General features: G+C 43.2%; 1 protein-coding gene across 3 annotated transcripts in view; it reads left to right on the forward strand.

Annotated features, from left to right (window-relative positions):
- Nucleotides 1–14,015, forward strand: part of LOC137380216 (interferon-related developmental regulator 2-like) — a 62,168-nt gene that overhangs the window by 21,273 nt on the left and 26,880 nt on the right. For all 3 annotated transcript variants that reach the window (XM_068052029.1, XM_068052030.1, XM_068052031.1), the window contains 4 exons: nucleotides 4,277–4,361; nucleotides 4,454–4,578; nucleotides 5,115–5,272; nucleotides 7,003–7,053. In XM_068052029.1, the coding sequence (XP_067908130.1) occupies nucleotides 4,277–4,361; nucleotides 4,454–4,578; nucleotides 5,115–5,272; nucleotides 7,003–7,053 (419 nt within the window). The remainder of the gene's footprint in view (nucleotides 1–4,276; nucleotides 4,362–4,453; nucleotides 4,579–5,114; nucleotides 5,273–7,002; nucleotides 7,054–14,015) is intronic.

Here is a 14,015-nt window from a genome sequence, read left to right on the forward strand (position 1 = left end):
ATTGCTGTGTCCAGTACCATTTTCAACCCCTCAGGAATGGTTTTTGGGGTGGGTGGAGGCGGTCATTGCTGTCCGTGCCCTCATGCAGCGAGATCGGGACAACATTCTTGCTTGGGCTGATAAGTGGCAAGTAACATTTGCAGCAGACAAATGCTAGGTAATGACCATCTCCAACAAAAGAGAATCTAGCCATCTCCCCCTTGACGTTCAATGGCATTATCATCGCTGAATCCCCCACCATCAACACCCTGGGGGTTACCATTGATGAGAAACTTATTTGGACCAACTATATAAATACTGTGTCTACAAGAGCAGGTCAGAGGCTGGGAATTCTGTGGTGAGTATCTCACCACCTGACTCCCCAAACACTATCCACCATCTACAAGGCACAAGTCAGGAGTGTGAAGAAGTATCACCACTTCCTTGGTTAGGTGCAGTTTCAACAACACTCAAGAAGCTCAACACCATCTGGGACAAAGCAGCCCGCTTGATTAGCACCTCAGCCACCACTGGTGCACAGTGGCAGCCAGTGTGTGTCATCTACAATTTGCACTGCAGCAACTCGCCAAGTCTTCTTCAACAGCACTTTCCAAACCCACGACTTCTTCCACCTAAAAGAACAAGGGCAGCAGACGCGAGTTCTGCTCCACGTTATGCACCATCCTGACTTGGAACTATATTGCCATTCCTTCACTGCTGGGTCAAAACCCTTGAACTCCCTCCCTAACAGCACTTTTAGACTGCATGGGCTCACCACCACCTTCTGAAGGGCAAGTAGGGCTGCCTTGCTACCGATGCTGACATTCGATGAACAAATAAATAAAAAAATGTAGTGGGCATGATTGGCTGAATAAAATTTACATTATTGTATCCAAGATAAGAAAAGATCACCAGAGCAATGCATGCTTGTGTCCATCCGTCATTAGTTTGCACCAACCACCCCCTCCTCTGCCTCCTGAGAGGGGAAGACAAACAAAAAAATTGTAGCTAAGTTTGGAGTCATCTGGCAAAATTTCCCCTCCCACCTGATAGGTTTAGCAGGCAGGCCCCAGAAGGTACAGTGGCGCAGTGGTTAGCACCGCAGCTTCACAGCTCCAGCGACCCGGATTCGGTTCTGGTTACTGCCTATGCGGAGTTTGCAAGTTCTCCCTGTGACCGCGTGGGTTTCCACCGGGTGCTCCGGTTTCCTCCCACAGCCAAAGACTTGCAGGTTGATAGGTGAATTGGCCATTGTAAATTGCCCCTAGTGTAGGTAGGTGGTAGGAGAATGGTGAGGATGTGGTAGGGAATATGGGATTAATGTAGGATTAGTATAAATGGATGGTTGTTGGTTGGCACAGACTCGGTGGGCTGAAGGGCCTGTTTCAGTGCTGTATCTCTCTATGACTAGGTATCCTAACCCCAATTGCCATCCAGAGAAATATTACTTTTTTTCCATATGTTGTGATCATCATGTTTTCCAGAAGTCTACCTAACACATCAGGCCTCACTATCTTGTTCCACAGATCAATCACCCTCTGACAGTAAGCAAACTTCTGACATGCAACTTTACCCCTTGCTTCCTCAGTTTGTATTGATTGCCCCAGTTCTATCTGAACCCATCTCATCAAACACTGTCAATTTGCATGATCGTGCATTTAATAGTCTTAAATACCTGGATCCCTTCTGGACTAAAATTCATTGTCCATCTCTAGTTGCCCTGAGAAGATGATGATGGGCCTTGTGATGGTGCACCCACAATGGTGATAGACACGGAATTTCATGATATTGGACAAGCGACTTTGAGGGAATGGTGATTATGTCCAAGTCAGGATGGTGTCTGACTGACTGCGTACTTGGAGGTTTTGTTTTACCCATGGCATTGCTGCTGTCTTCAGTGGCAGAGGAGGTTGCAGAGAGGGAGATGCAGTCAGAGTAGGTTTGGTGAGTTGCTGCAGTGCATTGTGTGAATCTTGTATACTGCAGCCTCAGCACTGGTCGCGGAGCAGGTGGGGGGGTGGATATTGGGTCCAGTGACAGGGCTACCTGTGGTGTTGAGCTTCTTATGTGTTGTAGCTGCAACCATCCAGGTAAGTGGTGACAGAATGTCATTGATGAAGCAGCTGAAGATGGTTGGGCTGCATATGCAGCCCAAAGAACTTTTGCAGTGATGTCCTAGAGGTCTGTTGGCCTCTGACAACCACAAACACTTTGAGTCAGATAAAACAGGAGGGTTTTCCCTTCGACTGCTATTGACTTCAGTTTTGCTAGGAATACTTGATGCTATGCTTGATGGAATTGATATCAAGGGAAACTACTGAAGCCTTTCCTTTGACATTTAGCTCTTGTATTCGTGTCTGGTAACGGAATCTGGAGCAGAATAGTTTTAGTAGAACCGAAACTGAATGTCAAAAAGCTGTTTATTGTTGAGTAGGTTTTTTTGATGACATTGTTCATAGTTCCTTCTATTACTTTGCTAATGACTGAAAGGTGGCTAATGAGATGATGATTGGCCAGATTAGATTTATCCTTTTTTTTTCAAGTTAGGACGTAGCTGTGCAGTGTTCCACATTGTTGATAATGTCATAACTGAACTGGAACAGCTTAGATAGGGCAGACATGAAAAGGTCAAGTGGACAGTGCTGTTAACCGACTGCATTCTCCCAAGTAGAGAGCAAGCTTGGAGTTGCCTGGGACAATCCTGAGGGCTGAAATCATCACTTTGGACCATTCTTGTTCACCTCCTGCTGTCTAGATTAATATTGGCTTTGAACAAGATTTGCAGTTGGGCCACATTGCTGCCCACCTCCTGCTGAAAAGTCCATGAGCAAACTGGTATATCTGATTATTCCACTCTTCCATCCCTTTAGGGAAGTGCCTGGTGTCTACTTATAGCACTGACTATATTGGGGAGCAAAGCATCAAGAACAGAATTAAATAGAATGTACAGCACAGAAACAGACAATTCGATCCAACAAGTCTATGCTGATCTTTATGCTCCACAGGAGCCTCCTCCCACCCCTCCATCTAATCCTATCAGTATAACCTTTCACCCCAGGTCTTTTTCTAGCTTCCCCTTAAATTTTTTTCTTTTCGTTCATTCATGGAATGTGGACATCGCTGGCAACACCAGCATTTATTGCCCATCCCTGATTGTCCTTGAGAAGGTGGTGGTAGTCACCGCTTTGAATCGCTGCAGTCCATGTGGTGTAGGTGCACCCACAGTGATATTGGGGAGGGAGTTCCCAGATTTTGATTCAGCGATAATGAAGGAACGGAGATGTATTTCCAAGCCCGAATGGTGAGTACCTTGGGAGGGGAAAGTGTGGGTGGTGATGTTCCCATGTGTCTTCTGCCCTTGTTCTTCCAAGCTGCTGAGTCTTGGGTTTGGAAGGTGCTGTTGAAGGAGCTTTGGCAAGTTGCTGCAGTGCATCTTATAGATAGCGCATACTGCAGCCACAATGCACCAGTGCTGGAGGGAGTGAATGTTTAAGGTGGTGGATGGACTGTTGATCAAGTGGGCTGCTTTGTCCTGGATGAACTTCTTGAGTGTTGTTGGAGCTGCACTCACCCAGACAAGTGGAGAGTGCTCCATCACACTCCTAATTTGGGCCTTGTAGATGGTGGAGTGGCTTTGCGGAGTCAGGAGGTGCGTTACTCACCACAGAATATTCAGCCTCTGACCTCCTGTAGCCACAGTATTCATGTAGCCGGTCCAGTTAAGTTTCTGGTCAATGGTGACTCCCCCAGGATGTTGGTGGTGGGGATTCAGCAATGGTAATGCCATTGGAATGTCAAAGGGAGGTAGTTAGATTCTCTCTTTTTGGAGATGGCAGTTATGTGGTGCGAATGTTATTTTTGCCACCTATTAGCCCAGACCTGAATGTTGTCCAGATCTTGCTGCACCTGGGCATGGACTGCTTCATTAACTAATGAGTTGCGAACAAAACTGCAATCACCAGCAAACATTCCCACTTTTGACCCTATGACTTAGGGGAAGGTCTGTGTCGAAATACTTATGTGCCATTCACCTCAACCACTCCTATTGGCAATGAGTTCCACATTCTGGTTATTTTGCATGAGCAAATTGTGCAATCGTGCTGCACTGCCCTTGAGAGTCAAGTATTCTATATAGCATCATCTAGATGATCATCTTTCAGCATCAGGTTCTATAATATGTTCTGTGTGTTTCGGAAGATTTTATTTGTTTCACTCACTTTTCTGTTGTCATGTATTTTGACTAATGTCAAGCACGCGGTGGAAAATTGGCAAATATCCGTGTTTTCTTATTTTTTAGGAAATGAAGCCATCAATGAACAAATGGCTCAAGAGGAAACTGAAGATAAATTGAAGGAATGTATTGATAATACAATGGACAAAAGGTGGGACATGCTTGAGAGTATTGTATTTGCATTTGGGCTTTCATAGTAGCTAGAGTTTTTTTTTGTTGCTTTAATCCTTTTTCTGTTTTTAGTGCTAAAACCAGACAAAATGCCCTTGAAAGCCTCAAGTTAGCATTTTCTTCCAAAATCCTGTCAGACTTTTTGGTGGAAAGGAGAGTCACCCTCACTGATTGTTTGGAACGCTGCTTAAAGAAAGGTATGTGTGTCCTGGTAAACAGAAGTATGAGGTTAAAAGATGTCCAGGCTGAAGAGGTGACTGGTAGATCCTTATCTAGCAGAACTGATCCTGATTATTGTAAGCATTGCATTGTTTTAAAAGCTTCACCCTTACCAGAAGTGTTCAAATTTTGCTAAGGTGAGCTACAGATAGACTTGAAATAAAAACAGAAAATGCTGGAAACATTCAGGTCGGGTAGCATTTGTGGAGCGAGAGCAATGAAGGTAGTATTTCAGGCCTCTGACTTTTCATCAGCACTGGAAGATGCTGGTGATGGGCAACTTTTAAGGAAGTACAGAGTCAGGGAAAAACAAAGTGACAAGTCTATGACATTATGGATGGCAGAAGACGTAAATAACAAAAGGGATGAAGGTGCAAGGCTTAAGGAGCTGATAATGGGACAAACATGGAAACAAAAGATGGGCGCAGAAGAGGTGTAAATGGTTACCTTCTGTCCAGAGGAAAAGGATGCTTAAGTTCTAAAACAACTTTTGTGTTTATTTTTCTTTCAAAAGGGAAGAGTGAAGAACAAGCCGTTGCAGCTACTGTCATATCCTTACTATGTATTCAGCTGGGTTCGTGCAAAGAAGGCGAAGATGTTTTCAAAGCTCTGAAGTCTGTTCTAATTAATATCTTTACTGACAAATCAGCTAGCTTAGCTGCCAGACGCAGTGTAAGTACTGTATTTTCCAAGTGATACATGTACAAGGCTTCAATACTTATTCCTTAGGCCCTGATGAGATTGGAACACTGTTACAGTGGACTGTACAAAAATGTTCCTAGAGCTTCCTTAAAATAAATATTAAATTGGATTTTTGGTATTAAACCTATGGTAATAAAGTATCTTCAGGAAATGGGAGCACTTCATACTGTAGGAATATAACCAACCTTAAGAAGTTCTGGGGCACAAGACAGACATTTGTGGTATTGTGTATAAGCAGTGCCACATTTGGTTTGCTGCTCCCATGTTTCCTTAAAAGTAATGTCATTACACCAGTTTATCCATATCCAAAGTTACTTTGGCAATGAGAGAAAAAGACATCAACCTCTCTATAGAGGTAGATGAGATGAGACAGATGGTACCAAGCATTGTGTTGAATTTGACTTTCCCAGGTTTTTGTTTTTTTAGGATGCCCTGGAGTCTGGTGTCAGCACCAATCAACACAATTCCAGAAAATACTAGTGTATTTTTTTTAGGTCACGGGCATATAAAACATAGAAAAGCTCGGCATGTCTTATCATGTGGTATACTCAATGACCAATCCCGTGCTCATCAGTCATATGCAGAGTAAATAAATCAGGCAAAACAAAGGATCATAGGACAAAGCACAAATTTGAATTTTTAATTTAGCTCCTGTACTCTATTCTGGTCTACACCAGCCTATGCAATACATCATGTGAATCGAAATCAAAGTAAGTGCCCCATAGATGGGTCACCATATCTGCATCAACATCAGCCAAAGCCTATAAATATGTAAAATGTAGTAGCCCAATATCTGATGCTTTTGATTGATTTACAAAATTATTCTTCCGTTGCCATGATACTGTGACTGCCAAATCTGCCTCTTAAGAGATGCACACATGACGCACTCTTGTACCACATAGTTTATAATAAGGTAAATAAACACAGTAAGGTTAAAACTTAGTCGAGTTTGTAGAGCAAATAGCATCAATCTGTGCTAATAAAACACTGGTACTACATGGCACCAAGGACCAAATGATTTTGTTTGATGCTAGGAACAAATCACACTAGAATGTCGAGATAATGCAATGTGGCACCCTTTTTGCTCTAGAAACTGAGTGTTTATTGACACCAGCAGAATGATGGCACTTACTGGCACCACTTGTACATAAAAGAAAGAAGATAAAACTTCATTGTTTCAAGGATTTATCATCATGCCAGTAGCACAGGTTTCTCTCGAGTTATTTTTGAAATGGCTGGAAATAGCGTTTTGTTTGGTGTCAATATGTAACTGGGCTTGTTCTATTTATGGTGTAGAACCGTTGACCTGTTAAAAATGACAAAGGTCCACTTGATCACTTTTTGGCTGAATTAGTGTGTTTAGTCAACTAGTGGTTCACAACTGTTGAGTTGACTTTGGAAAATCAAGTGTTGCTGTAAAAGTGTTAAAATACTTTCGTTGTTAAAGGTGTAATTTGTTGAAAGCTTCAAATGAATGAATGTTTGAACATTTTGCCCCCAGAATCTTCTGCATAGTTCCTGTAGTCTGACTTGTAAGAATTTCAGAGTACCTAACCTGAGGTAGAGTTTTTCTAATTTCAAGAAAGGCTAAAAGATTAATGGGCTAAACCTTCAATCTTATAATCTTCACCATTCAGCCTTTCAGTTGGGAAATATGTTTGGGTATCTCTTACTTAATGTCTGTTGTTGCTTCTGTCTAGTGTGCCACTACTTTAGGAACATGCTGTTACATTGCTGCTAATGAAGCGGAGGTGAGTCTTGATTTGCTGGATAACTTAGTTTTTCTAAGCGGTTAGATACTTGTTTTGGCGCTTGATGTAACATGCCATCAGTTTTATTGAATAATTAATGTACAGTAGTGCTGCTCATTTTGAGACTCGAGGCTCATTATTGGTCCTTAAAAAGAATTCATTCAAGTATCTGAGAGCCTTGGACCATAGTGAGGCCAGTTCAAATACTCTAACCGACCATAGAAATGGTATCTACGGAATGCAATTAATTGGTGTTAATAATATAGACTGATGTTAGATTTCTTATTCCAGAGTTTTGGCAGATATATTCTGGGGATCAGAGAAATTTTACAGCAATTTGGCAAATTACTTCTAAATTGGGTAGAGTCCACAATGGGGCAAATTATACATGGTCTGTAAAAGGATTTTAAAAAATAATAAATAAAGGAAGTCTGAAATAAATGCACAAAGTACTGGAAATACACAGCAGGGCTGTCAGCATCGATACTAAAAGAAGATAATTTAATGTTTTGGGTGCAGTTCTGATGAAGGTTATACACCTGAAATATTGACTTTTTTCTAATTACAAATGCTGTATATTTTAAGTATTTTCTGTTTATTGGTGGAATTGACTTGAGTGTAATGGAACTTTCAGCCATATTTTCTTGTCTCTCATTCAGTTGGAGTTTTTGCATGTAAAGGTCAATGGGTGTGAATGTTTCACTTAAGTATGTTACATCACAAAATTCAAAACTATTTCCCATTTGTATAGACAATTTTTATTTGTAGGGAGGAGAGAATCGACAGATATCCCAATTACAGAGATAAAGTAAAAAGGAAAAACGGGCGTTTCAGGTCTGTACTCTTCATCAAAACTCAAACAACCTGTAAACTAACAGAAAACTTAGATGACATATAACATAAATATAAATAAATAAAAAAGCAAGCTGAAATGAGGGGGAGATACAGCATAGAGAAAATAATTTAAATCAGAAACTACTGGCAAAATGCATAGGATCTGCCAGTCCTGGGGGGAAAGAAAGAGATAAACACTAAACTATAAGAACATAAGAAATAGGAGCAGGAGTAGGCGATATGGCCCCTCGTACCTGCTGTCATTCAACAAGATCATGGCTGACCTTTGACCTCATCCACTTTCTGCCTGATCCCCTTATTCCATAATTCCTTTAGCGAGTCCAAATTTCTATTGATCTCACTCAGCCTTTAATATATTCAACAACTGAGTATCTGAGGTAGAGAATTCTAAAGATTCACAACCTTTTCCGTGAAAGTATTTTTCCTCATCTCAGTGCGAAATGGCTCACCCTTTACCCTGAGACTGTCCCTTAGTTCTAGATTCTCTAGCCAGGGGAAACAGCTTCTCAGCATCTGTCAAACCCTCTCAGATGCTTTTATGTTTCAATGAGATCACCTTTCATTCTTCTAAATTCCAGAGAGTATAGGCCCATTCAACACAATCTCTCCTCATAGGACAACCCTTTCATCCCAGGAATCAATCTGTTGAACCTTCGTTGCACCCCCTCTAAGGCTAAGGCAAGTATATCCTTCCTTAGGTACGGAGACCAGAATTGTACATAGTAGTCCAGATGTGTTATCGCCAAAGACCTGTTCAGTTGCAGAAAGACTTCTTACTCTTGTACTCTAACCCACTTGCAATAAAAGCCAACTTCCCACTTGCTTTCCTAATTGTTTGCTGCACATGCCTGTTAAGTTTGTGTTTTGTGTACCAACATTTAATAGTTTATTGGCATTTGAAGTAAAAGTTTCTTTTCTTTCTACCAATGTGAATAACTTGATATTTCCTCACATTATACTCCATCTGCCACCTTCTTGCCCATTCACTTAACTTATCTCTATTCCTCCGCAGACTCTCTTGTATCCTCCTCACAGCTCATTTTCCAAACAATCTTTGAATCGTCAGCAAACTTAGATACATTACACTCGGTCCTCTCATCTAAGTCACGAATATAGATCGTAACTATCTGAGGTCCCAGAACTGATCCTTGCAGCACTCCTCTAGTTACAGCCTGCCAACTTGAAAATGACCTGTTTATTTCTACTCTGTTTTCTGCCCTTTAACCAATCCTCGATCCATGCAATTATATTACTTTCAACCCAATGAACCTTTATCTTGTGCAACAACCTTTCGTGTGGTGTCCTGTCAAATGCCCTTTGAAAATCCAAATATACTACATCCAATGATTCCCCTTTTTCTACCCTTCTCATTACTTGCTCAAAAAACTCAAAAGATTTGTCAAACCTGAGTTTACTTTCATGAACCATGTTAGTTTTTATTCATTCATGGGATGTGGGCATCACTGGCTATGCCAGCATTTATTGCCCATCCCTAATTGCCCTTGAGAAGGTGGTGGTGAGCTATCTTCTTGATCCACTGCAGTCCATGTGAGGTAGGTACGCCCTACACTGCTGTTAGGAAGGGAGTTCCAGGATTTTGACCCAGCAACAGTGAAGGAACGGCGATATAGTTCCAAGTCAGGATGGCGTGTGACTTGGAGGGGAACTTGCTGGTGGTGGTGTTCCCATGCATCTGCTGCTCTTGTCCTTCGAGGTGGTAGAGGTTGCGGGTTTGGACGGTGCTGTCTAAGGAGCCTTGGTGCGTTGCTGCAGTGCATCTTGGAGATGGTACGCACTGCTGCCACTGTGTGTCGGTGGTGGAGGGAGTGAATGTGGATGGTGTGCCAATCAAGTGGACTGCTTTGTCCTGGATGGTGTTGAGGTTGTTGAGTTTTGTTGGAGCTGCACCCATCTAGGCAAGTGGAGAGTATTCCATCACACTCCTGCTTGTGCCTTGTAGATGGTGGACAGGCATTAGGGAGTCAGGAGGTGAGTTACTCGCCGCAGGATTCCTAGCCTCTGACCTGCTGTTGTAGCCACGGTATTTATATGGCTACTCCAGTTCAGTTTCTGGTCAATGGTAGCCCCTAGGATGTTGATAGTGGGGGATTCAGAGATGGTGATGCCATTGAATGTCAAGGGGAGATGGTTAGATTCTTTCTTGTTGGAGATGGTCATTGCCTGGCACTTGTGTGGCGCAAGTGTTACTTGCCACTTATCAGCCCAAGCCTGGATATTGTCCAGGTCTTGCTGCATTTCTACACAGACTGTTTCAGTCTTTGAGGAGTCACGAATGGTGCTGAACATTGTGCAATCATCAGCGAACATTCCCACTTCTGACCTTATGATTGAAGGAAGGTCATTGATGAAGCAGCTGAAGATGGTTGGGTCTAGGACACGACCCTGAGGAACTCCTGCAGTGATGTCCTGGAGCTCAGATGATTAACCTCCAACAACCACAGCCATCTTCCTTTGCGCTAGGTATGACTGTAACCAGCAGAGAGTTTTCCCCCGATTCCCATTGACTTCAGTTTTGCTAGGGCTCCTTGATGCCATACTCGGTCAAATGCTGCCTTGATGTCAAGGGCAGTCACTCTCACCTCACCTCTTGAGTTCAGCTCTTTTGTCCATGTTTGAACCAAGGCTGTAATCCGGTCAGGTGCTGAGTGACCCTTTCGGAACCCAAACTGGATATCACTGAGCAGGTTATTGTTAAGCAAGTGCTGCTTGATGGCATTGTTGATACTTTCTATCACTTTACTGATGATTGAGAGTAGACTGATGGGGCGGTAATTGGCTGGGTTGGACTTGTCCTGCTTTTTGTGTACAGGACATACCTGGGCAATTTTCCACTTTGCAGGGTAGATGCCAGTGTTGTAGCTAGACTGGAACAGCTTGGCTAGGGGTGCGGCAAGTTCTGGAGCTCAGGTCTTCAGTACTATTGCTGGATTATTGTCAGGATCCATAGCCTTTGCAGTATCCAGTGCCTTCAATCGTTTCTTGATATCACGTGGAGTGAATCTAATTGGCTGAAGACTGGCATCTGTAATGCTGGGGACTTCGGGAGGGGGCTGAGATGGATCATCACCTTGGCACTTCTGGCTGAAGATTGTTGCAAATGCTTCTGCCTTATCTTTCGCACTGATGTGTTGGGACCCCCCATCATTGAGGATGGGGATATTTGTGGAGCCACCTCCTCCAGTTAGTTGTTTAATTGTCCACCACCATTCACGGCTGGATGTGGCAGGACTGCAGAGCTTAGATCTGATCCATTGGTTATGGGATCGCTTAGCTCTGTCTATTGCATGCTGCTTATGCAGGTTGGCATGCAAGTAGTCCTGGGTTTTAGCTTCACCAGGTTGACACCTCATTTTGAGGTATGCCTGGTGCTGCTCCTGGCATGCCCTCCTGCATTCTTCATTGAACCAGGATTGATCTCCGGGCTTGATGGTAATGGTAGAGTGGGGGATATGCCGGGCCATGAGATTACAGATTGTGGTTGAGTACAGTTCTGCTGCTGCTGATATGCCCCACAGTGCCTCATGGATGCCCAGTTTTGCATTGCTAGATCTGTTCGAAATCTATCCCATTTAGCACGGCGATAGTGCCACACAACACGATGGACAGTATCCTCAATGTGAAGACGGGACTTCGTCTCCACAAGGACTGTGCGGTGGTTACTCCTACCAATACAGTCATGGACAGAAGCATCTGCGGCAGTTGGATAGTTGAGGAGAAGGTCAAGTATGTTTTTCCCTCTTGTTGGTTTCCCCCACCACCTGCCGCAGACCCAAACTAGCAGCTATGTCCTTTAGTACTCGGCCAGCTCGGTCAGCAGTGGTGCTACCAAGCCACTCTTGGTGACGGACATTGAAGTCCCCCACCCAGATTACATTTTGTGCCCTTGCCACCCTCAGTGCTTCCTCCAGTTGGTGTTCAACATGGAGAAGTACTGACTCATCAGCTGAGGGAGGGCGGTCGGTGGTAATCAGCAGGAGGTTAACTTGCCCATGTTTGACCTGATGCCGTGAGACTTCATGGGGTCCGGAGTCAATGTTGAGGACTCCCAGGGCAACTCCCTCCCTACTGTAGACCACTGTGCCGCCACCTCTGCTGGGTCTGTCCTGTTGGTGGGACAGGACATACCCTGGGATAGTGATTGTAGTGTCTGGGACATTGTCTCTAAGGTATGATTCCGTGAGTATGACTGTGTCAGGCTGTTGCGTGACTAGTCTGTGGGACAGCTCTTCCAACTTTGGCACAAGGAGGACTTTGCAGGGTTGACAGGGCGGGGTTTGCCATTGTCGTTTCCGGTGCTCTGTAACCACTTACTTAATAATAGATTCCATCATTTTTCTGAAAACTGCTATCAGGCTAACTTGCCTGTAGCTTCCTGTTTGTTTACTTCCTTCAGTCCAGAATCAGGTAATTTTGGTAGATCATAACCAGTGCATCCTTTATCTCTGCAGCCAGCTCTTGTAGCACCCTAGGATGTAGGCCATCAGGTCCAGGGGATTTGTCAATTTTTCATCCCCATAATTTCTCCAGTACCTTTTTTCTTTACTAATATTGCTTAAGTTCCTCATTTTCATTAAACCCTTGGTTTCCTACTATTACTGGTATGTTTTTTTTGTCTTCTAAGAAGACAGACACAAAATATTTGTAAAACGTCTCTATTTCCTTATTGCCCATTATAATTTCTCCTGTCTGTCTCTAAGGGACGCAATTTGCTTTCACCACTATTTTTACATACTTGAAGCTTTTACAGTCTGTTTTTATATTTCTTGCTAGTTTATTCTGACGTTCTGCATTCTCCCACTTTATCAGTTTTTTGGTCATCCTTTGCTGATTACTAAAACTCTCCCAATCCCCAGGCTTACTGCACTTCTTGGCAATGTTATTGGCTTATTTTAACCTAACACTATCCTTGTTCCCTTAGTTAGCCACATGGAGTTTTATTTCTCAATGAAATGTAAATTTGACAAGAATTATGAAGTATCTCTTTAAATGTTCATTATTGCTTATCTATCGTCATACCATTTAATCTAATTTCCTAATCTACCCTGGCCGCATACCTCACATAGCCTATGTAATTTGTGTTATTTAACTTTAGTACCCTTGTTTTAGGCTTATTAAGTCACTGTTGAACTCCATTTGACATTAGTTATGTTATTTTATTTATTTAGAGATACAGCACTGAAACAGGCCCTTCGGCCCACCGAATCTGTGCCGACCATCAACCACCCATTTATACTAATCCTACACTAATCCCATATTCCTACCACATCCCCACCTGTCCCTATATTTCCCTACCACATCCCCACCTGTCCCTATATTTCCCTACCACCTTCCTATACTAGGGGCAATTTATAATGGCCAATTTACCTACCAACCTGCAAGTCTTTTGGCTGTGGGAGGAAACCGGAGCACCCGGAGAAAACCCACGCAGACACAGGGAGAACTTGCAAACTCCACACAGGCAGTACCCAGAATTGAACCCGGGTCGCTGGAGCTGTGAGGCTGCGGTGCTAACCACTGTGCCGCCCATCACTCTTCCCCAGAGGATCCCTTACTATGAGATTATTAATGAGCCCTGCCTTATGACACAAGACTATATTTAAAATAGCCTGGTTGGTTTCATGATGATTAGTTCTTGGAAACAGTCTTGAATGCATTCCATGAATTCACCCTCCAAACTACTTTTGCCAATTTGAGTCAAGCCCCCCATGATTATTGCATTGCTTTTGTTACAAGCTCTGCTTATTTCTTGTTTAATACTCTGTACAACAGTATAGCTACTGTTGGAGGGCCTATAACCGATTCCCACCGGTGTTTCTGCCCCTCGTTATTTCTTATCTCCGTCCGTATTTATTCTGCTTCCTGCTTTTCCAAGCTAAGATGCTTCCTCACTACTGTCCTACCAGGGCTGTGTTTTAACAAAGGCTCCCTACCCCAAATGTAACCCTCTTTGTCTCCCACAGGGATCAACGGATGAGCTTTCTCCCCGTCTTTATTTTTCACCCATTCTTTTCACCTTTCTGTATCTATGTTCCTCCCTTGTGCTTTAATAAATCTGTAAGGAAAAGCATGCTGAGTCTTGCCTCCCT

Source organism: Heterodontus francisci, chromosome 19, assembly GCF_036365525.1.
Source record: "Heterodontus francisci isolate sHetFra1 chromosome 19, sHetFra1.hap1, whole genome shotgun sequence".
NCBI classification, from domain to species: Eukaryota; Metazoa; Chordata; class Chondrichthyes; order Heterodontiformes; family Heterodontidae; genus Heterodontus; species Heterodontus francisci.